The sequence below is a fragment of the Ochotona princeps genome, chromosome 2 (assembly GCF_030435755.1).
Source record: "Ochotona princeps isolate mOchPri1 chromosome 2, mOchPri1.hap1, whole genome shotgun sequence".
Classification (NCBI taxonomy): Eukaryota; Metazoa; Chordata; class Mammalia; order Lagomorpha; family Ochotonidae; genus Ochotona; species Ochotona princeps.
Genome location: NC_080833.1, coordinates 41,065,780 through 41,091,100, shown reverse-complemented (window position 1 = coordinate 41,091,100; position 25,321 = coordinate 41,065,780). Strand labels below are relative to the sequence as shown.

The 25,321-nt window shown below is 45.8% G+C and overlaps 1 protein-coding gene across 4 annotated transcripts in view; it reads right to left on the bottom strand.

Annotated features, from left to right (window-relative positions):
• Positions 1-25,321, bottom strand: part of OSBPL9 (oxysterol binding protein like 9) — a 162,650-nt gene that overhangs the window by 122,829 nt on the left and 14,500 nt on the right. For all 4 annotated transcript variants that reach the window (XM_058654925.1, XM_058654928.1, XM_058654920.1 and 1 more), the window contains exon 2: positions 7,509-7,559. In XM_058654925.1, the coding sequence (XP_058510908.1) occupies positions 7,509-7,559 (51 nt within the window). The remainder of the gene's footprint in view (positions 1-7,508; positions 7,560-25,321) is intronic.

Here is a 25,321-nt window from a genome sequence, read left to right as displayed (position 1 = left end):
ATAAATCTTTAAAAAACATTAAGTTCCACTGTGCTAGCATACTTTAATATATTAATATGTTATTCACAATTCTTAGCAAATGGCACGACACGGCATGATCTTCATTCCAGAGGTAAACAAAGTAGTGTTTGGAGATGAATGAATCAGTTACCTTAAGTCCCAAAGCCAGAAGGCAGCAGAATCTAGCTCCGAATTATTTTATACAACCCTATTTTTGCTTCTACCTCGCACTGCCCCTTTAACATTGTTATTTTCTCCATTTTGTAGATACTACCAGCAAATGATAATACTTTTGCTTTTGGTTGGTATATATATATGGCAGAGGGCCCCAGAATACAAGCAACATTTTACTTATTCATCAAGGCAAGAGCACCACCTAGTGGCACAAACTTTGTAAACAACACAATTATTAACTTTTTCACTTCTCTGCTTTGCTCCTCTACTTTTTATTATTATTATTATTATTATTATTATTATTATTATTATTATTATTACTATTGCAGAGTTAGAGAGACAGAAAGGTGAATAGATGAAGAAAGAGATCACCCACCCAGCAGTTCATTCCCCAAATGGCGGCGAAGCCAAACCTGGATCAAGTCAGTACCAGGAGCCAAGAACTTCTTCAAGGCCTCTTGCGGTCACTTTGGCCATCTCCTTCCACTTTCCCCAGTCACCAGCAGTCAGCTGGACTGGAAGTAGAGCAGTCAGGACAGGAATCTGGATGCTGATAATGCAGTCGTCAGCTTACCTCACTACACCACAATGCCCACTGGCTCCTCTATTTCTATACTGCTTTGCAACAACTTGAGGCCGTCTCCACTCACTCACCTGGTTCAGAGAAATGGGAACTTAGCAACGCTAAGAAATTAGTGCAATTTTGGGATGAGATAGGCTCAAGCTGAAGCCCAGATTCACAATCACAATGATCTAGGTAAAGTAGTTTTTAAGTCTCAGCCTTTTCATCTGTAAAATGAAGTAACACCATTGACCAGCAGGGTTGTCAGTGGAATCTTTGTGAAAATTATCTGGCATAGTGTCTGGTCTGAGTTTCTTCCATGTTTCTTATCCCTTCTCTATTTTATGTGGTCTAAAACCACATGGGTGTTCTGCTTTATTTTACAGAAAAGATATCATATCAAAAGTTCATACTGTCTTGAGGATAAACAACTTCCATAATGCTTTTGTATGTAAATCACAGTAAGGAAAAAAATCTACAATGTTTAACTCACTGTTTTTATAAATACTTAGAATTACACCGATAAGCACATTTTTGGGTATATTTACTATGTGCCATGACAAGTTGGGAAGTTACTACCTAGTAGGAAAAGCATACAAGTTTGTATGTAATATTAACAGCAAGTACTCACATGTCTGTTAGCAACATGTTAAGAGGAAGGAAGGGGGAGAACCCAACCTGAAGGGAAGATGTGGATCAAGAAGCTTTCACAGAAGACGAAATGTTTGAAAGTCTCCTAAGAAGTGAGCTCACCAGACGGGAAGTGCAGAACATTCAGGACACACACGCCACACCAGAAGCCACAAGGAATGACAAAGCACAATGAAGGCCGTGCTTCACTCAGCTCTCCCCCTTACTGTGATTTAGGGCGTTTCTTAGCCTCTATGAAGGTAACAATTGCAGAGGTGTGAAGCTTGCCAAGGTGTGGTACACAGTTCACATCCAGCAAATGATCACTGCTCATGGACAGCAGTGACGGGAACAGTGAGGATGGCAGATAAGGCGAATAGATTGTCTGATTCCAAACAGGCTTGCTGAGCTATCACTGACTGTACTTCGGATCCTGTCCCTTCCCCACTCCTCATCGCATCCTGTGTTCAAATTATACAACACAGCCAGGTAATTATCACAAATTCCAGTACGAATGATATTAAAGAAAAGAAAACTCAAATTTGGGAGTTTGTAAATAGCCTACCTCTTTCAAGCCACAAAGCAAAGGGTAAAAAAGGGGCGGGGGAGGGAGGGATTCAAACACATGTCTTTCTGGTTCCTCCCTGTCACTCTACGTGGTAAACAAATTCGAAGAATGACTATTAATGTATGAGCTCCTCCCCTGAGTGTGGATAGAAATTGTGAAATCAGTAATATAGCTGGTGGTTCTAATCCAATCATATCTAACCAAGAAGTCTTACAACCAGAGCATTTTCTCCAGCTGGCAGCAGAATGAGGGAGGGGTCAGAGGAGATTCGATGCACAGGAAGAATTCCTTGTACATGTGTGACTTGAAAGTGGACAGATGGAGTGAGGCACATGACAAAGTCTACACGCAGCCTCTGGATGCTGAGAGCAGACGAGAACTGACAGCCAGCAAGAAAAACAAGGGCTTCAGCCCTAAGAACACAAGGCACTGAATGTTGCCAATACCCTGAATGGGCTTGGAAGAGGACTTCTCAGCCTCCGGGCACGAGTACAGCCTGTGAGAACTCAGCTGAGATGTCTGACCTATAGAACTGCGAGGTAACGCTAGGGGGCTTCTCTGCAGTGGTAAGCAGTGCTAACATAAAATCTACTGCTCACAGCCAGTTTTAAAGTGTAGAGCTTAGTGGTATCACTTACACATTCACTTCAGCGTGCAACAATTTGCACTATCGCTACAACTTCTTCACCTTTCCCATTTGATAAGCATGAACTTCTCATTCCACCAAGGCTCAAATCCAGGCTCTGGGATCTCCCTTTTTACCTTTTCTTTCCATGAATCTGATTACTCTAGGTACCTTCATGTAAGTGAAATCATACAACATTTGTATTTTTGTGATTGTTTTATCTCAGCATAATAGATTTAGTTCATTCTTTTTTTTAAAAAAAGATTTATTCATTTTATTACAAAGTCAGATATACAGAGGAAGAGAGACAGAGAGGAAGATCTTCCGCCCGATGGTTCACTCCCCAAGTGAGCCGCAACGGGCCGGTGCGCGCCGATCCGAAGCCGGGAACCTGGAACCTCTTCCGGGTCTCCCACGCAGGTGCAGGGTCCCAATGCATTGGGCTGTCCTCAACTGCTTTCCCAGGCCACAAGCAGGGATCTGGATGGGAAGTGGAGCTGCCGGGATTAGAATCGGCGCCCATATGGGATCCCAGCATGAGTTCATTCTTGTTTTCACACGTGCCAGAATTTCCTTCAAGACTAATATAGGGCCCGGGGTGGTAGCCTAGTAGCTAAAGTCCTTGCCTTGAAAGCTCTGGGAGCCCATATGGACACCAGTTCGAATCCTGGCAGCTCTGCTTCCCATTCAGCTCCCTGCTTGTGATCCAGGAAGCCCAAAGCCTTGGGACCGTGCACCCACTTGGCAGACACAGAAGAAGCTCCTGGTTCCTGGCTCCTGACCATTGCAGCTGCTTGGGGAGTGAATCAGCAGACAGAAGATCTTCTTCTTTGTCTTTCCTCCTCTCTGTATATCTGACTTTCCAATAAAAAAAAAAATTCTTTTTTAAAAAGACTAAACGACATTGCATTTTTTTAGGTTTAATGCATTTTGTTTATCCATTCACCCTTGGTAGAACAATTGGGCTGCTCACTTCTACTTCCTGCCTGAGTCAGTTTACAACTCTTCTGGATTATACATAAATGGGTGTTGTTAAAGTCAATTCATTACTTTGAAAACTAGGTATGGAAATGGGAAGAACCACAGCTGTCGTGCTTCTTGGAACTATAACCAAACAACACATGGGGAGAAATATCTTCTTATAAAACCATTTTTTAATAAAAATAAATAAATAAATAATAGACCTTCATGATTTTGCAACCTCTAATGAGTTAATACGGTAATTACTGTGTATCAATGCCTGGTAACTTCAATAAAGAACTAAAACTAGACACTATGTGCTTCCTGCTAAAAGAACAGCAGATCTACTGTCAGCCCAAAAGGACTAAATCTGAGTCTGATCTAGTCTCAAGATATATCGGACATTTTTTTTTTAGATTTATTTATTTTTACTGGAAAGGCAGATGTACAGAGAAGAGGAGAGACAGAGAGGAAGATCTTCCGTCCCATGGTTCATTCCCCAAGCGGCCACACAGCTGGAGCTGAGCCAATGCGAAGCCAGGAGCTTTTTCCAAATCTCCCATACGGGTGCAGGGTTTCAAAGCTTTGGGCCATCCTTAACTGCTTTCCCAGGCCACAAGCAGGGAGCTGGATGGGAAGCGTTGCCGCCGGGATTAGAACCAGCGTCCATATAGGATCCCTGCGCGCTCAAGGCGAGGTCTTTAACGGCCATGCTATCACGCTAGACCCTATCTTAGACAATTTTCACAAAAAAGACAAAGGACAGAGGAACACAGCAAAATGTATCAGTTGTACAATCAGTAAAACCATCTGATTTCTGGTCTAATAGACCAAAGGGTTTTGATATTAAATGGATAAAATGCTAATGAAAGGCATTAAGTTTAAAATAAGATAAAGGTAGAATTTAGAGATATTCATAAGAGTGATAAAAGTTCAAAAAATAATTCAAGCAGTGATTATATAGAAGTGATTACTTTAGGAGACAAAAGGGGAATAATTTAATTGGGGCATACTAGAAAGACTTCAGAGACAGTGGGTAAAATCTTTCACCTAGCTAGTGGTGATGATGGCTAATAATTACCTTAACCATACTAAAAAATAATTAACAAAACAAAAAACAAAAAAATGCATTCACTGAAACAATGAAGCAATGGCCCAAATCCAAAAAAATTCAATTGAAGTGTTGTCTCAACACAGCCCTGCCAAAGTCTCACTCCTGAGCCAATCTCAAGCCAAAAAAGCAGTTAATATCAGACTGAGTGGGAACTGAGGTCAATAGAAGTGCTTAGGAAGGCAATTAGACCAAGCAAACAGAAGGGATATTAAGAAGAAGTAGTTTTCATAAGTATGATATGCTGAATTATTAAAAACCTTTATGGTACCAAAAGGTATGTGCAAAAGCGAAACAGCTCCAATTTCCATCCCGCAAATCATTACTCCTGTGGAGCTGAGATCATTTTTTCAATATAATTTGGTTTCTTAAGAGTTATTCTCAATTCTGTCCAAGACTCTTAGAAAAAGCAACAATATGTCAAATATATTCACGTCTTGAAAAATAGAAATGCAGACAAAAGATGGCAAGGGGAAAAAAAAGCACAGGATTCAAACAAACAAAAAAAGTGAAGGCTCCTAGAAGCTGATTTACCTAGCTATGATCAAGTTCAGCACCTTCTTTAGGGAAATGGAGCAGCAGAAACTAGAACTCCAGTCATGCTTTTGTTCTTGTTTTTATCTATTTGGACAATGGTGGTAAAAAAAAAAAAAGGGCACTTAAAATGCAGCAAGAGGTTTTGGTCTATACCATTAAAAAGATGGGCACTGGGCCACTGGAGGCCATCTCAAAAGCACAGCAACAGCGAATTGAAATGTGCTCTGAGTGTAAAGTAGATATGAAAATCGTTACGCTATGGAACTGGTCAAAGTGTGCTTAGTGTAAAAGGTGACCTTTCAAAGACTATATCAAAAAAAGAATATAAACTATCTTAATAATTTTTATTGCTTACATGATAGTGTTTTAGATATATTGGCCCAGACAAAATATTAATTTTGCCTGCTTCTAACTTTTTAAATGTGCTACTAGAAAATTTTAAATTCTACATACAGTTCAAGTTATATATTTCTGCTGGACAACACAGCTGTATATACCACCATCAAATAATGTAGACCAGGAGGTAAGCGCAAGCATGAGGGAAATGGCCCAGAATAGGCCATGGAAAGTATCCCACTGGCATACAGTTGGCATGGATCAGGGGCAGACCAGGATGAACCAGGTCACATGACCCACTGGCAAATCCAAGCACAGAACAGAGGGTGGGTCGAGCCAGGTTTGGTTACAACACATACCAATACACAATATGGAATGCCAAGGTGAGATGACCTATACTGGATGTGGCCACAGCGCCCAGCAGCACACGTGAGAACCAGGAGGGAGGGGGCAAGCTGGCAGGGGGAATAAGGGGTGGTTCCGTTGCTGGACAGCTACTCCCACTGGAGAGCATGAGCTGGGATGAGGGCAGACCAGACGAGGCAGGGCTACAACACCTGTGCACTTCATGTGCGCTAGATCAGGGAAAAGCCAGGCTGGGCTGACTGATTGTTCCTACTGGTGCAATCTACAAATGGAGTGGGTGGGCTTAACCACAGCATCAGCTGACAGAAGCTGACACTGGGGGCTAATTCTGTCAATTTAAAACACAGAACCATCTGGAGAGTGCATAATCCGGGAGTGGCCTAGAAGGGAAAGAGTGGGCTCCTCCCTCTTGGGTTACCACTCCCACTGGAGGACACAAAAACCAGGACAGGGGCAGGGGTGGCTAGACACCCAACAGCATGTGTGTCGGCTGGAGAGTGGAGCTGGTTGGGTTGAACCAGGCTTTAATGCCCATTGACATGTATGAGAGCTAAATGGGACATGGGATAGACTGCACTAGTCTGCTGAACATAATGGCAAGCATGGGAACCAGCATAGCGGGTGGGTCTGGTGGGGGTTATTGTGGGTGTCTCCAACTGAGCCGAGTGTGTGCTGGGCAGAACCAGGCTGGACTGCAACACCCATTGGTTCCAGTGGAAGACAGCGCTGGAAACAGAACTGACCCAGCAATTGCAATCACCAGCTGATTGGGGCGATGCACTGTACCAGGTCCCATTCTACAAGTACACACAAGAATCTGGTCTGGGTTCAATTTAGACAAAATTTCTTTAGGGATCCCCTCAATCGAACTGCCGGACTCAGATCCCTAACCATGAAAAGACAGAGGACAGAACAAATAAATCAACTACCCCAGCCATATGTTGGCAGTGAAAAACAGGGCAAATGGAGACTCTAAGATGGACTATGTCAATCAGAGGATTCCTCAGCGACCTCATCATGCTTGGAATGGCGAGACTGGCAGCAATTCATAACTGTTGAACTATCAAAACCACTTGAGCAAGACCCTCAGAGCATGCCTGGGATGGGTGGGAGACTGGGTGGGGGTTCTTCCTTTTACCTTCCCCTTTACCTCAGATAGAGAAAAAAAAATGTGTGGAAATGGTGGCCTTACCCACTTTCCTGTAGCCCTTGAACCTTCGTGCCCTAATCAACTATGTAAAGATTGTCAAAAATATAATAAAAAAAATGGGAAAACAAATAACGTATACTAGGACAAATCAAGCAACTAACAGTGGAAACCTTTCAGCTTCTTCTATTGCTGCTATACTACCAACAGCACAACTCAATTATTTTCCAGCCCTTGTCCCAGGAATTAAAACTAACAAGCAAAAAACCAGTAGGTCACTGAACCACAGATATCACATTAAACCATAGTCAAAATAACATTCTAATCCTGGTTGTGATACTAACAGTTTCTCAGAAAGTCAATTTTCTTCTCTGAGATTTCAGTTGCCTTCCCCAACAATGAGGTGAAGAAGCTATATTATATTTAGATGTCTATAATTTTACCAAAACACAATTTCTATCAAAATTGGTGTTCATGAAATTGAATACTCACTCTAAGTCTAACACATCCTCTGCGAGAGCCTCTCATCATCTTGTCCTTGGACTGAAACAAAAACAAAACATTCAATTAATAAAAGATTAATTGATAAATTGTTTTTAAGACAAAAGCCTAAGGTTTATAGTAATATTCACCTCATCTGATTACTTTTTCATAGACGAATTATCACATTTTAAAGTAAAATAGTTTACAGAAATTAGCCAAGTGGTCTATACAAATTAGCCAATCATAAAACTGCACAATAATGTAACATACATCACACTCAATTTTTATTCTTTTTTCATACCCCTTAATTCTAGACGCGTGTGTCTCATACTATTAGATGTTCATTTTATCTATTAATCTTTATTTTGTTTGAGAGAGAGAAAGAAACAAAATCTTACATCTGCTGGTTCATTCCCCAAATCCTGTAACAGTCAGGAATGGGCCAGGCTGAAGCCAGGAATCCGGAATTCCATCTGGCTGTCTATCTCACATGATGACAGCAGCTCAACTACTACAGACAGCGTCATCTCCTGTCTTCCAGGATCAGCAGAAATCCTGATCTAAAGTACAGAAGTCTAGAACCAGCACTCAAATACACAACAAAAGCACCCCCCAAGCAATAGCTTAACCTGCCACAACAAGAGTCAGAAAGCTCCAAACGGCCTGAAAGAACCACGCTCCTAGATGATCCTGACAGCGCAAGGACCATACCTCGAGAAACTGTACTCTCAGTTTACCTCCTTGTAATATCCCAATGAGTTCACTTTTTTTCTTTTTTTCTGTTGCCTTTGTGACTCCTCATTCAATGTCCCTCAGTTCAGAATATTCTTGACCCAGATTCCTGACTGGCTAATTAACATCTATCATTTCTGACTTGGTAAAACACAGGGAGCTGGGCCCGACAGCGTGGCCTAGCGGCTAAGGTCCTCGCCTTGAACACGCCGGGATCCCATATGGGCGCCGGTTCTAATTCCGGCAGCTCCACTTCCTATCCAGCTCCCTGCTTGTGGCCTGGGAAAGCAGTCGAGGACGGTCCAAAGCTTTGGGACCCTGCACCCGCGTGGGAGACCCAGAAGAGGTTCCAGGTTCCCGGCTTCGGATTGGCATAGCACCGGCCCATTGCGGCTCACTTGGGGAGTGAATCATCAGATGGAAGATCTTCCTCTCTGTCTCTCCTCCTCTCTCTGTATATCTGACTTTGTAATAAAAATAAATAAATCTTAAAAAAAAAAAACACACAGGGAGCCCCTCCCTCTGGGTTACAATGGCAGGTTTCATGGGTTGACTAATCCAGAGGAATGCAAAATCCTTAGAGAGTAGGAATTTCATGACTTAATGCTTCAGAAGAGTGTCTGTTGCCTATTAGGTACTCAAAAACCAATTACTGATAAATGGTGCTTGCCCTTTCTCTGTCTCTCACCAGGCTGAGTCATACAAGTGCAATGGTAGACACAGCACAGTGGTGACTTTCACTGACTATTCTTTTTTTTTTTTTAAAGATTTATTTATTTTATTACAAAGTCAGATATACAGAGAGGAGAGACAGAGAGGGAGATCTTCCATCCGATGATTCACTCCCCAAGTGAGCCGCAACGGGCCGGTGCGCGCCGATCCGAAGCCAGGAACCAGGAACCTCTTCCGGGTCTCCCACGCGGGTGCAGGAACCCAAAGCCTTGGGCCGTCCTCAACTGCCCTCCCAGGCCACAAGCAGGGAGCTGGATGGGAAGTGGAGCTGCCGGGACAAGAACCGGAGCCCATATGGGATCCCGGGGCGTTCAAGGCGAGGACCTTAGCCACTAGGCCACGCCGCCGGGCCCCACTGACTATTCTTACATGGGTCCTGTATTATCCCAAGCATGTAAGATACATAGTGCGACAAAGCAACAATAATAAAATCCCTCATCAGAATTCAACAAATATTAAATAATGGCACAACTGGTATTTTGCTGTACCAAAGTGAGAAGAAACAAAGCAATCCAACACCATAATTACATTTTAAAGAAAACTATCCCCCTTAAAAATCACAGGAACCCCGTGCATTCAGGCTCAAGTCATGAAATTCAGGCTTATAAGTGATATGTGGTTACTCTTTTTATTTTATGCATAAGAAGGAATGACACATGTATGAGGAAAGGAAAGTTCCCAATACCAAGCAGGACTAGAAAGAGTTCTTTACCAATAACACAATTAGTGAGAACACAGTAAAAACATTGACTGAAGCATTTAACAGCCCTTTTATCATTCCATATAACCTTCTCCAAAGGGCCCGGCGGCGTGGCCTAGTGGCTAAAGTCCTCGCCTTGAACACCCTGGGATCCCATATGGGCGCCGGTTCTAATCCCGGCAGTTCCACTTCCCATCCAGCTCCCTGCTTGTGGCCTGGGAAAGCATCAAGGATGGCCCAATGCATTAGGACCCTGCACCCGCGTGGGAGACCTGGAAGAGGTTCCTGGTTCCCGGCTTCGGATTGGCGCGCACCGGCCGTTACAGCTCACTTGGGGAGTGAATCATCGGACGGAAGATCTTCCTCTCTGTCTCTCCTCCTCTCTGTACATCTGACTTTGTAATACAACAAAAAATCTAAAAAAAAAAAAAAAAAAAAAAAACCTTCTCCAAAAGTACAAAGGCAAAATACAAAAATAATAATCAGGTTCAAAAATACACAATGAGGTGAGAATTCAAAGTTAATTCAAACAAGGTAAGAACCAACATATTCATCCTTGATCCTCTTCCACCATAAACAGCTCAAAAAATAAAATTATAATAAGCAAAGAGCAAGATAGTTCTCAGTGATGGTACCACCAATTGCATTATGGATGAGAAAAGACAGAAAAAAAAAACCACTGAAGATAATTAAAACATTACTAGGAAATAATTAGGAAATTTTAGAATGTGGAACATTCTACAAACTAACTGACTCAGTCTCTTGAAAAATGTCAACAAGAAAAAAAAAAGAGAGAGAGAGAGAGAAAAACTCAGGAAGACTAGCATGTGTGGGCCCAACATTGTGGTGCAATGCATTAAGCTGCCACTTGGAGTGGTTCTAATCCCGCAGGTTCTAATCCTGGCAGCCCTGCTTCCCAGCCAGCTCCCTGCTTGTGGCCTGGAAAGCCTTGGGACCCTGCACTTGCATGGGAGACCCGGAAGAGCTCCTGGCTCCTGGCTTCGGATTGGCTCAGCTCCAGCCGTTTCGGCCACTTAGAGAGTGTATATCCTACCTTTCCAATAAAAATAAATACATAAACAAATAAATAAATAGAAATAAATAAATCTTTAAAAAAAAAGAGTTACAAGATCACTAGAAACAAATTTACCTTGCCAAAATTAATTTCATCAATTAGTCTAAAGAATACATTGGTGACAGGTGTACTTATATGGACACAAGCAGCAAGGGACTGAATCTCATGCTCCCCTGAAAATCCTGTGTTGAAACACTAACCCCAAGGTGATCATGCTACAAGTTGGGGCATCTAGTAGGTGATGAGGTTGTGAGGGTAGAGTCCAGGAATGAATGAGCGTCTTTATAGAAAGAGTCAAAAAGAACACAATTTCCTCTTCTTGGCATGTGGGACACAGCAAAAAAAAACACATTTATGATGCAGAAATCAGGACTACAACAGACAATCTACCAGAACCCCGATCTTGAACTTCTAAGTTGCTGAAACTATGAGAATTGAGTTTCTATTGTTCATAAGCTGCCCAGTGCCTGGTATTTCATTAAAGCAGTCCAAATATACTAAAACACACATACACAAGTATCTCTCACACCAATCCCATATTCTTTCTCTCTGTCCTCTTAACTCCCCAACAGCCGCTTTAGGGAAAAGGACAAGAAGCACAGTGAAAAAAAAAAAAAGTACAAATCATGCTATCTATATGATAGTTAAAGTAAATAGTCTCTGTGGCTAACACAATGACTCAATTACCTAATCTACCTGCAAGTGCTAGTATCCCAAGTGGCACTGGCTTGGGTCCCGGCTGCTCCACTTCTCATGCAGTTCCGTTTACGGCCTGCAAAAGCAGCAGAGGATGGCCCAAAGCCTTGGGACCCTGTACCCATGGGGGAGATCCAGGAAGAAGCTCCTGGCTTTGGATCAGTTCAGCTCTGGCCATTGTGGCCATTTGGGGAGTGAACCAGAGGACGGAAGATCTTTCTCTCTGTTTCTCCTCCTCTCTGTAAAATCTGCCTTTCCAATAAAAATAAATTAATCTTAAAGAAGATTATACAGAGAGGAGGAGAAACAGAGAGGAAGATCTTTCATCCGATGGTTCACTCCCCAAGTGACCACAACAGCTGGAACTGAGCCAATCCGAAGCCAGGAGCCAGAAGCTCTTCCGGATTTCCCACACGGGTGCAGGGTTCCAAAGATCTGGGCCTTCTTCAACTGCTGTCTCAGGCCACAAGCAGGGAGCTGGCTGGGAAGCAGGGCTGCCAGGATCAGAACCAGTGACCATATGGGATACCGGGGCGCACAAGGCGAGGACATTTAAAAACTGTGCCACTGTGCTGGGCCCAAAATAAATTAATCTTTAAAAAACAAAATAGCAAACTGACTCCACTGCTTGAGACACTATCAATGAAGAGGAAATTGTATAGAAAATAATGTAATTTCAATTACAAGTGCTTTTTTAAAAAAAAATACTTACTTGAAGAGCAGAGTTGCAGAAAGAGAGAGAGAGAAAAGTCTTTATCTGCTGATTCACACTCCAAATGGCCACAAAGGCCAGGGCTGGGTCAGTCCAATGCTAGAAGTTCAAAAAAGGGATGACAGAGGCCCAAGGACTTGGGCCATCTTCTGATGTTTTACCAGGTGTATTAGCTAGCAGGAAGCTAGATCAACAGTGCAGCCCTGAAGTCCAGGTAAGTCTGAGCAGTGATGTAGGATATCTGCTCAGGCTTCCTGCTGAGGATCCTAGCTCCCCATCCACCTCTGCTAAGCAGAGGGTAAAGTCCTGGGCTTGTGGGCTTCGCCCACTGGCTGCCCAGCAGCAAGGTCTGGGATCTTGGGGATGTGGAATTACTGCCTAGGGACATCCATGGATAAAGCCATTGCATATGTAACTGAGGAATGAATCCTGAGAGACTCCCAATGACAGGGCCACTGTACTTGCAGATAAGCGAGGAGACTGAGACCTGGTGGTTTGGAGGGGAGAGACCTGAAGATATTTTTGGGTCAGATTGATGTACCAGCCCACATGGGAGTCCTGGGTTGGGCTTGTTAGCATGGAACATGGCTGACCACCACACACCAGCACACATGCAAGCTATGGCTGGGGACCCGTCTAGGAGGGCTAGATCACAGTACCTGACAGTGAATGTTGGATCAGGAGATGGGTCACATTAGACTGGGTCATGACACTAACCAGCACACAAGAGAACCCAACCTGGGGTTCAATTCTGTGGGGGATATGTGGGCCTAAACCTATGGAACCGTAAGTCCTGCTGGTCAGCTTAAGAGTTAGAATGGTGATGGGCTAAGCTAGGCATGACCATGGAACTCACCATTGCTCAAAGGCACTGGGGCTGGGAATAAGTGGGACAGATGCAGGTTGCAGCACCCACATGAGCACCCTAAAACAGGGTGTGAGCTGGGCTGGGCCACACCAGCTCATACAAAGGCCAGGACGGATGGGATAGGCCATGTCAGGTAAGGGCCAAGCACCTGCTGACATGTGTGAGATCTGGGTCTGGGAGTAGCCCAAGTGGGGGAACCTGGGAAACTCCCCTAATGGGATATAGCTCCCACTGATGAGCATGTGGTCCAGGACCGGGTTTTGGGCAAGCTGGGCAGGGTAGCTCCAACTGTTGGCAAATGTGTGAGCTGGTTTTGGAAGGGGGTAGACCGGGCAGCGCAGGCAAATCATAGCCCACTGAAAGTGCAGAAACCATGAAGGAATGCAGGTCATGTTGGGCTAGGCTGCCACATCTACTGGTTTGCATGAGTCAGGCATGAGAGCAGACTGAGCAGGGCCAGGTTGCAGCAACCGCCAGCAAGAGTTGGGACAGAGGCCAACAGAGTCAGGCCAGGCTGCAGCATCCAAAGGCAAAGGCCACAACAGTGGAGGAGCTATGCCAAACTGGATCAGAGCAACCACTGGCACGCACAAGAGCTGTGGCTGGGATCAGACCTGGTTGGGGAGCTAAGTGGACCCCTTGGTTGGGTTGTGGTGCCCACTAGTGAACATGAGGGCCAGAAGGGGGTTGCAGTCTGTTCTGGACAATGGATGCAGTCTCCCTCGGCACGGGTTGGACTGGTTTGGGGCATGCAAGACTGGACTACACTCCAGCACCCATTGGAGCTCATGAGAAGGAAGATGGGTGTGGGATGGGCTGGGTTAGGTCTCTGTCCCTGCTAAGCCATGCATGAACTGTGTCTGGGTATGGACCAGGCTTGGCTGGGCTATAACATCCATCAGTAAGAACCAGAATGGGTGAGGGCTGGTCAGGAAAAGCCACTGCTCCTGCTAGGACAGGAGGTGGACTAAATAGGTTTGGCCCATGGACCCACAGGTATGCATGAGATCTGGCATTGGGAGAGGTTCTGATGCAGGAGCTTGGCAACTCCTTTGTCAGGACAGTCACAGCAGGTGAGCACAAGAAGCAAGAAAGGGAGCAGCCCAGACCAGGCCAGGTGACAGTACCCATAGGCTTACCTTTAGGTCAGGACTGGGGTGAGTCAGGCTGAGAGAGTTCATATCACCCGCTGGCAAATCCAAGAGCCAGATGGTGTGTGGGTCATGCCAGGTCGGGCCATAATACACGCCAGTTCACATTAGGGCCAGGACTGGGGGCTGGCTGGGGTGCTGGGCTGGTTAGGCTGTAATCACAACCAGCATGAGCTGGAACTGGGGGTAGGCCAGGACAGGCCACAGCACCCACTGGCAAACGCCGATGTGAGGCAGGCCATACCAGGCTGGGCTACAACACCCAACCAGCACACGTGAGACCCAGGGGAGAGTGGGTGATCCCGGTGGGGGGGGGGGGCTGCAGGGATTTCCTCTGCTGGACCACCACTCCCACTGGTGAGTGTGAGAGTTGGGACTGGAGGTAGATCAGGTCGGGCAGGGCTACAACGCCTGTTGGCCTACATATAAGCAGGATCAGGCTGGGCTGACTGTACCTACTGGTATAAGCCAGAAGGGATGTGGGATGGTTGGGCTTTGCTGCAGCACCAGCTACCAGATGCAGGCACAGGGGCTAGGTGGAGCTAAACTGCATTACCACCTGGAGAGTACAAGATCCAGGAATGGGAGTTGGCCCAATAGGGAAATAGTGGGCATCTCCCTCTTGGGTTGCCATTCCCATTGGTGAGCATGAGAACCAGGACTGGGGCAGGCATGGCTAGAAACAGAGTGGCACTTGCCAGTACATGGGTGGACTGGATAGTGGAGCTGGTTGGACTAAGCTAGGCTTCGATGCCCATTAACATGTATGAGAGCTGAATGGGATGTGAGAGAGACAGGACCAGTCTGGTGCACATATTGGCAAGCACAAGAACCAGGGCAGGAGGCAGGCCTGGTGGGAATTATTACGGGTCGCTCCAACTAGGCTGCAGTTCCCACTGGTTTGCGTGGGGCCAAGTGTGTGGTGGGCAAGACTGGGCTGGACTGCAACACCCATTAGTTTGTGTAGAAGACAGAACTGGAGGCAGAACTGACCCAGCAATTGCAACTAACAGTGTGCACATAGGCTAATTTGGGTGAAGTTCTGTGCCGGACCCTGTATTGGCATGCACACATAAGAATCAGGTCTGGGATCACCTCAGATGAAGCTTCTTTGGGGATCCCCTCAACTGAACTGCTGGACTCAGAACCCAACCATGGAGGACACTGCAGGTTCCATGGCCTGACCGTGGAATGCATGTGTCAGAGCTGGGTCTCCTCAGTGGCTTAGACAAAACAGTGGACAGCACATCCAGATGCACATGGGGAATAAAGCAGTACATTGGAGTCTGAAGAGGACACCTGGTACCATAAGAGAAGATGGAGGGCAGAACAGATCAATCAACTACCCCAGCCAAGAACTGGGAGTGAGTACCTGGACAAACAGAGACTCTAAGATGGACTATGTCAGCCAGTGGATTCGGGAGAGATTTCATCATGCTTAGAGTGGCAAGATTGGCAGCAATTCAGAACAGCTAAACTATCAAAACCACTTGAGCAGGACCCTCAGAGAATGCCCCATATCGGGAAACTTAGGATGGTTGGGAGATTAGGTGTGGCTTCTCTCTTACCCTCAGAAACAGGAAGGAAAAAAAGAGAATGTCAAAACAATGGTCTCACCTACTTTCTTCTAGCCCTTGATTATTAGACCCTAATCAAATACATAAAAATTATCAAAAAGAAAATTTATACAGTTGAAAAAAAAAAGTGGAGCACCCAGGACTCAAATCAGAGCTCACGTGGGATTCCTGTGTCACAGATGATAGCTTCACTTGCTGTCCCACAGTGTTGGACCTTGTTTGTTTTGTTCCAAATAAACCCTGCTCTTCTGTCCATTTCCATGCCTCCACCTCTGAATCCTCACACACACGAAGGGAAGAAGCTTATCCAGGTACCTCTCCCCTAGTCCCACAAGTCTTAGAGTTTCATATTTTCTATGGCTCCCATGAACATGTGCATGTAATATATTTGCAAATTTTTTTGAAGATAAATTAAAATATTTTTTAAATTATATTGTTGACAATCTTTAAATAGTTAATTACGGTAAAAAGGTTCAGGAGCTATAGGGAAATGGGTAAGACTATTATTCCCATATTGTTTCCTTCATGTATCTGAGGTAAAGGGGGATTTTAAGGGAGAAGCCCACCCAGTCTCCCAGCCACCCATCCCAGGTCCCAGATGTGGGGCATGCTCTGAGATACTTGCTCATGTGGTTTTGATAGTTCACCAGTTCTGAACTGCTGCCAGTCTCGCCACTCCGAGCACGATGAGGTCACTGAAGAATCCACTGAATGACATAGTCCATCATAGAGTCTCCATTTGTCCAGCATTTCGCTGCCAACATATACCTGAGGTGGTTGATTGACCTGTTCTGTCTTCTGTCTTTTCTTGGTTAGGGTTCTGAGTCTGGCATTTTGATTGGGGAGATCCCCAAAGAAATTTTGTCTGAGGTGTTCCCAGACCAGATTCTTGTATGTACTAGCAAGTACAAGGCCCGGCACAGCCCATTGCCCCTATCAGCTGGTGGTTGAAATTGCTGGGTTGGTTCTGGTTTCAGTCCCTACTTCCACTGGAACCAATGGGTGTTGCAGTCCAGCCTGGTTCTGCCCAGAACATACACAGCCCTCACATAAACCAGTGGGAGCTGCAGCCTAGTCAGAGCGACCCACAATAACCCCCACCAGGCCCACCCCCTACCCTGGTTTGTCAGTATGTGTGGCAGACTAGTCCAGTCTGTCCCACATCCCCTTCTGCTCTTATACATGTCAACGGGTATTAAAACCTTGTTCCATCTAACCAGCTCAACTATCCAGCACTCATGGATGTTGTTCAGTACCTCTCTGTCTAGCCACCCCTGCCCCTGTCCTAGATTTCATGCCCTCCCGCAGGAGTAGTAACCAAGAGGGAGGAGCCCACTATATCCCTCCCAGGTCTCTCCCACTCCCGGATTATGCTCTCTTCGGGTAGTTCTGTGGTTTGACTTGACAGAAATGGGCCCCAGTGCCAGCTTCTGCCAGCTGATGCTGCGGCTAAGCCCAAACAACCCTCACCAACTCTAATTGTAGATTGCACCAGTAGGAATAATCAGCCCAGCCTGGCTTTTCCCTGATCTAGTCCACATGCGGCGCACAGGTGTTGTAGCCCTGCCTAGTCTGGTCTGTCCCCATCCCAGCTCACGCTCTCCAGTGGGAGTAGCTGTCCAGCGAGGGGACCAATCCTTTAATCCCCCTGCCGGCTCTTCCCTCTCCCTTCCTGGTTCTCATGTGTGCTGGTTGGGTGCTGTGATCACATCTGGCACAGGCAACCTCACCTTCGCATTCCACGTTGTGCAGTGGTTTGTGTTGTGACCAAACCTGGATCAACCCACACTCTGTTCTGGTGTTTGGATTTGCCAGTGGATGACATGAACTGATTCAGCCTGGTCTGCCCCCATCCCATGCCAAATGTATGCCAGTGGAACACTTTTCATGACCTCTTCTGGGCTGTTTCCCTCCATGCTTCTTGCGCTTACCTGCAAGAACTGTGTCCTACCAGAGGAGTTAGTTGCCCAGGCTCCTCCATCAGAACCCCTCCCAATGCCAGATTTTGCACATACCAGGGGGTCCATGAGCCAGCCCTACTCAGTTCACCTCCTGTGCTAGTAGGAACAGTGGCTTTTCTTGGCTGGCTTTCAACCCATTCTGGTTCTTGCTGTTGGATGTTTCAGCCCAGCCATGGCTCATCCATACCCACATACTGCTCACATATGGCTCAGTAGGGGTTGAGACCTAGCCTAGTCAGTCCCCCAACTACGCTGGTCCTCCAGGACACCAGATGGTGTTGGGATGCGGCCTGGCCTGGTGCATTCAATCTCAGTCCACCCTAGTGCCAAGGGAGACTACAACTGTTTCCTGGTCAGAACGCAACCCCATTCCAGCACACGAGCCCCTTGGTGGGAACCTCAACCCAGTTAGGGTGTCTCCTTATCTCCCCAACCAGGCCTATTTCCAGCCATAGATTACATACAAGCCAGTGGTTGCTCTAACTCAGCTTGGTTCAGTTCCTTAGTTGTCCTGGCCTCTGCCTTAGACACTGTGGCTTAGCATCCTTGACTCACACAGACCAGTAGGTGCAAGAGCCTAGCTCGGCATGACCTGTGCTCCATGCTGCTTTCTAGTTTCACTTGTAGGCTAAGGTTTTGTTTTTTTTTTAAGATTTATTCATTTTATTACAGCCAGATATACACAGAGGAGCAGAGACAGAGAGGAAGATCTTCCGTCCGATGATTCACTCCCCAAGTGAGTCTCAACGGGCCGGTGCGCCGATCCAAAGCCGGGAACCTGGAACCTCTTCCTGGGTAGGTCCAGGGCTCACCCACCGCCCACACTGGGGAGGGGTTTGACCTTGGGCCTGGCTTTCTCCTCAATTTAAAGATGTTTCTATAACCTTATTACTCTATTATATTGTAGTGGTTTGTCTGTTCTCCTAGTTGGTCAGTAAAGCTAATTTGAGCTACTGTTATCTCCACCCTATCTCAGAACTTAATTAATACTTAGAACCTGGAAAATATTACATCAATGTTTGCTGAATGAATACTCCCAAGTGCTCCATTCATTCACCAAACAATTCACTCAACATACAGCCCCTTCAATCTCAATTCAAGCTATGCAACACTTTGAATAAGACAGAAGAAATGTGTTTGCTTTTCCTCAAAACGCTGTCTTCTTTTGACTGGTTGTTTATTTTTGGTTTTGTTTTGAAAAGGAGAGTGACAGAGAGGAGGAGAAAAAGAGAGATCTTCCATTTGGCTGCTTTACTCCCCAGATGCCGGCAGCAGCGAGGGCTTGGCCAGGCCAAAGCTAGGGGCCCAAACTCCATCGGGGTCTCCGACATGGGTGGCCAGCAGTGTCTAAATCATCATCTGCTCCCTACCAGGGTACACGTTATTGGAAGCTGGATCTGAAGCAAAGACGGGATTCAAACCCAGACAATCTATTTTGGAATGTAGGCATCCCACTCAGCAGCTTAACTCTCTGAGTCTATATACCCAACCCATTCTCATTTGTTTTTAAACAAATTTTCAGAACTGCACTTTAAAATGTTACTATAAAAATTAGAGATTAGTAATAATTTCCAATTATGGTATATACACACTAAAGCAAATAAAATTTAGCACTATTTAGTTATTTAGCTGTATCCTAATTTTAATCCCTTAAATCTATCTCCAGCAAAATTACAACATCAAGAATAGCTCATCATAGTTAATGCAAACAGTGTGTGCTCAAACTTCTCTTATTAAGTTAGCAAATTGACTCACAATACTAACTTGTCAGTATACAGTGTATTAGAGGCTGGCTGTAGTGTGTGCGACAGACAGAAAGGGATAAGAGGTAAATTTGCCAGGAGGGTAACAATACTCTAAATTTTGACTGGAATGTTATTAACAAGGCTGAAAACAAATGTCAAGACACATCAAAGTATACACTTGAAATCCATGTTTCTACTGGCTAGAACTATACCTCAACAGAAAGTAAATAAGTAAATGTACTTGCCAAATTTAACAAACAACACTATTTACAACAATTACAATTAGGAGATGACAGAAACATCTACCACTATAGTCTCCTTTCTATTTGTGAGAGCACGGGCCCTTTAAGTCACCCTGAGAGCATTTACTGTACTAGAGAACCCTCATGAATTACTGCCCTGAACATCACATTGCTGCAAAGTCAGACCAACAGCAACTCTAAGGACTCATAATCACGGAACATTTTCCCCATCACCCACTCCTTACGTTTTCACGGAGAGTCCTCTTATCCCCACATAATCCAGCTACAGATGGCCTCTTTTTGAGCAGCAGCCTTAGTGTCTTATGTATCCCACAGATAGAGCCTTAGGAAAACACATTAACTCCAGAAACAAAGTGGCAGTGATGTTGAGGATCTTTTTTTATTATTATTTTTTAAAAAGATTTCTTTATTTTTATTGGAAAGTCAGACATACAGAGAGGAAGATCCTTCATCCGATGGTTCACTCCCCAAGCAGCCGCAATGCCCATATAGGCGCCAGTTCTAATCCCAGCAGCCCCACTTCCCATCCAGCTACCTGCTTGTGGCCTGGGAAAGCAGTCGAGGACGGCCCGAAACCTTGGGACTCTGCACCCACGTGGGAGACCTGAAGGAGCTCCCGGCTTCTGGCTCCTGCCTTCGGATAGGCACAGCACCGGCCGTTGTGGTCACTTGGGGAGTGAATCATCGATGGAAGATCTTCCTCTCTGTCTCTCCTCCTCTCTGTATATATGACTTTGTAATGAAAATAAAATAAATCTTTAAAATATATATAAATAAAATACAAGGTCATCGTTAAGAGACAGAACAGCCTGGAGGTCATTATACTAAATAGCATAAAGCACTAACTGAACTAGAGAAAGACCAGAACTAGAACCAACAGGCCAGGAGAGAAGTTTTGTTGACTCAAAGATCAAGTACTAAATCTGAAAATAGCACATTTTGATGTCAATGCCTGAAGCCATTAAGTATCTATAAATAAAATTCTTTCAGTCTGCTGTTGTTTTACAGATTTGGCTCTCATATAGCTTGCTTTCAGAGAGTACACGCATCAATAAACTAATCATGTAAAGGTAGAACCTTCTTAACAGTTACATTTATTATTATAAGATAATCAAGTGGATTGCTGGCTTATATAGCAGTGAGCACACTACACAGTAAACGCTACATCAAATACTTTCACAAACTTCAGCTTTTGTTACCATTTTCTGAGCAGCTGTTCTACACTAGACACTGTGCTAGTGCTTTAAAGACAATGTCATGAGGGCTGCGGGAGAGGACGTCTAGCTCGGATCCCGAACCCAGTCCGCCATGTGCCCATGGCTCATGGCGGGCTGGGCCCGGACATGCCTGGGTGCGGCCTGCTTCCTTCTGGGGTGAGTACGCCGAGGGGGGAGGCCTCCGTGACTGGGCATGTCCGGGACCCACCCACCACCCCAATTGGGTGGTGGGTGAACGGGATTGGGGAGGGGCGCAACCTTGGGCCTGCAGGATTTAACCTCCGGCTACCAGAGGCGAGCCGAGGGCTGCGGGAGAGGACGTCTAGCTCGGATCCCGAACCCAGTCCGCCATGTGCCCATGGCTCATGGCGGGCTGGGCCCGGGCGGCCAGTGCTCCATTTGGCGCCAGCTGTGCCTGCTGGCCGCCCGGCCGGGGAGCTCTGGGGTATTGGACATCTGAATCGCTGCTGAGATAGCTCTAGAGTGACCCCACTGTTTCTGGGATCTGAGTCAATCCTAAAGATTCCCAATGCCAGTAACTCTTCCTTTGAAGAACTTCCAATCCCTTAATAATGCTGAGCTTTGAACACCTATCAAGTAAAAGATAAGCTCCGGCTTGTGTAGCAGGCTGGCACCTAATGGTCCTCGGAGCAACCACGAGCAACCACGTGCAGGTGCGTGATTTACGGCTAGGAACGGTCCCAATCTGGGATGCCACAGCTGGGATGAGGTTCCCACCAAGGGGTGTATGTGCTGGAATGGGGGCTGCGTTCTATCTAGGAAACAGTTGCAGTCACCCGAGGCACTAGTGTGGGCTGGGATTGGATGCACCAGGCCGGTTCAGATCCCAGCACCATCTGGTGTTATGGAGAAACAGGGTAAATGTGGGACTGACTAGGCTGGGTCTCAATCCCCTTCTGAGCCATGTGTGAGCTGTATGTGGGTATGGACGAGCCATGGCTGGGCTGAAACATCCAACAACAAGAGTCAGAATGGGGTGAAAGCCAGCCAGGAAAAGCCACTGTTCCTGCTAGGACAGGAGGTGAACTGAGTAGGGTTGGCTCAAGAACCCCCTGGCAAGCGCAAAATCTGGCATTGGGAGGGGTTCTGATGGAGGAGCCTGGGCAACTCCTCTGGCAGGACACAGTCCCTGCAGGTAAGCGCAAGAAGCATGATTGGAAACAGCCCAGAATAGGCCATGGAAAGTTTCCCACTGGCATGCATTTGGCATGGGATGGGGGCAGACCAGGCTGAATCAGTTCATGTCATCCTCTGGCAAATCCGATCACCAGAACAGAGTGTGGAATGGGCCGGGTTTGGTTGCGACAAAACCAGTACACATTATGGAACGCCAGGGCATGGTTGCCTGTACTGGATATGAATGCAGCACCCATCCAGCACACGTGAGATCCAGGAAGGGAGGGGCAGAGCTGGCGGGGGGGTTAAGGGGCTGGTCCCCTCGCTGGACAACCACTCCCACTGGAGAGTGTTGGCTGGGATAGAGACAGACACGACTAAGCAAGGCTACAACACCTGTGCGCTGCATGTGGACAAGATCAGGGCCACAGCATCAGCTGGCAGAAGCTGGCACTGGGGACTAATTCTGTCGAGTCAAACCACAGGACCACCTAAAGAGTGCATAAACCGGGACAGAGAGACCTGGGAGGGAAAAAGTGGGTTCCCCCTTCTTGGGTCACTATTCCCGTGGGAGGGCATGAAAACTAGGACGGGGGCTGGGATGGCTAGATAGAGAGGTACTCAACAATATCTGTGAGGACTGGATGGTTGAGTTGGTTAGATAAAACCAAGCTTTAATACCCAGTGACAAGTACCAGAGCCAAATGGGATGGGGGACAGATTGGTCTTCTGCTACACATACTGGCAAACCAGGGTAGGGGGCGGTCTGGTGGGCGTTATTGTGGGTCGCCCCAACTAGGCTACAGCTCCCACTGGTTGATGTAAGGGCCGAACCAGACTGGACTGCAACACCCATTGGTTCCAGTGCAACTCGGGACTGAAAACAGAACCAACACAGCAATTGCAACCACCAGCTGATCAGGGTGATGGACTGTGCCGGGCCCTGTGCTTGCTAGAGCATACAGGAATCTGGTCTGGGAATACCTCAAAGTATCTTTGGAGATCTCCCCACTTGAACTGCTGGACTCAGAATTCTAACCAAGAAAAGACAGAAGACAGAATAGGACAATCATTCATCTCAGCTACATGTTGGCAGCGAAATATGGGACAAATGGAGACTTCATGATGGACCATATCAATCAGTGGACCACCTCATCGAGCGAAACTGGCAGTGACTCATAACTGGAGAACTATTAACTCCACTTGAGCACATATCTCAGAGCATGCCCCACATCCGGGACTTGGGGTGGGCGGGAAACCGGGTGGGGCTTCTCCCTCAATATCCCCTTTTACCTCAGATACATGATGGAAACAATATGGACATAATAGCATTGCCCACCTCCCTATCCCCCTGAACCTTTTTTTTTTTTTTCTTCTTCTCTTTCTTGATTTTCCTTCAACTATAGTTAACTATGTAAAGATTGTCAACAACAATACAATAAAATGGATTATAAAAAAAAAAAATAAAGACAATGTCATTCTCACAATAACCTTGTGAATCACAGGCTCAGAAGACTCAGTATTCAGTCACAGATTCACAATTAGTAAGACAAACAAGATGTGAACTCAGGTGTGACTTCAAAATCACAGTCATGCCACCATCACCATAAATCTGGTGAATTTAAGTCTTCCAAGTTTTTCTGAGTCACAATATCTGAGTATGAAACCAGTGATCCTTTGAATTAAGTCACATAAACATGGTACCCCCGAATTCTAAACTGTCTTGGCATTCACACTGTGAGGCTACCAGGTAGGAACTAGGGGTCCATATTCTGTATCCTAAGGCCTCTGGGTCAAATGTGCTCTGGAATCTGCAGCTTTGTAAAGGAGTACGCACATCCCACACAACTGTATCACACCTGCAGTAAGGCCTAGGGTACCAAGCAGGTTGGTTTCAGCACCGAGAGCATTCATATTTCTACAACATAACATACAAACAGATGTACACAGTAAAACAGAGGTGACAAACAGACACACATTAGCTCAAGACAGCTTGTTTCAAATTAGTACAACATAAATTTAGGGCAAAAAACTTGGGGATTCAGCGTCTTGCAAAATTTTGGGTAAATAACTTGGACTTGTATTTTGATTTAGTTCTCTACTGTAATGTGCCAAGTTTTTAAAAAAGAATTTTACTTTCACGTCAGAACACAAAAATGTTCCATTGCTGTTTTGCTTCTGAAATACTGCAAAAAAACATAAATAATTGATTTGTATTTTTTTTTTTAGAATATTTATTCATTTTTATTGGAAAGCTGGATATACAGAGAGGAGGAGAGACAGAGAGGAAGATCTCGCATCCAATGATTCACTCCCCAAGTGAGCCGCAACGGGCCGGTGCTGCACCAGTCGGAAGCTGGGAACCAGGAACCTCTTCCGGGTCTCCCACGCGGGTGCAGGGTCCCAAAGCATTGCGCCATCCTCAGCTGCTTTCCCAGGCCACAAGCAGGGAGCTGGATGGGAAGTGGAGCTGCCTGGATTAGAACCGGCACCCATATGAGATCACGGGGCGTTCAAGGCGAGGACTTTAGCTGCTAGGCCACGCTGCCGGGCCCGATTTGTATTTTTTTCAAGAGAATTAATTTAAGTAAATTATGGGGGAGTGCTAAACTCCAAGTAATTTTTTAATATTAATACTTCTGCTACCAAACTATAAAATAGTAACCTATTACTATCATTTAACTGCACTTCTCCATCAAGAATTGCCAAAAGACCTTTTTCATGTTTGAAAAAGACTGATTCAGGACCCACAGTAATAGAACTAAGGAACAAAATTACACTACAAACATCTGAAGATAGGAAAATATTTATAATACCCGATATAAACCTAATCAACCAGAATCATGACATGTTTTTTTTTTTAAAGATTTTATTATTATTGGAAAGCCGGATATACAGAGAGGAGGAGAGACAGAGAGGAAGATCTTCCATCCGATGTTTCACTCCCCAAGTGAGCCGCAACAGGCCGGTGCGCGTCAATCCGACGCCGGGAACCAGGGACCTCTTCCGGGTCTCCCACGTGGGTGCAGCGTCCCAAAGGTTTGGGCCGTCCTCGACTGCTTTCCCAGGCCACAAGCAGGGAGCTGGATGGGAAGTGGAGCTGCCTGGATTAGAACCGGCGTCCATATGGGATCCCGGGGCTTTCAAGGCGAGGACTTTAGCAGCTAGGCCACGCCACCGGGCCCAAATCATGACATGTTATATGCTTGGTCCTAATTCCAAACTCATTCTACAGGCCTTAATTTAGAACAGGGTT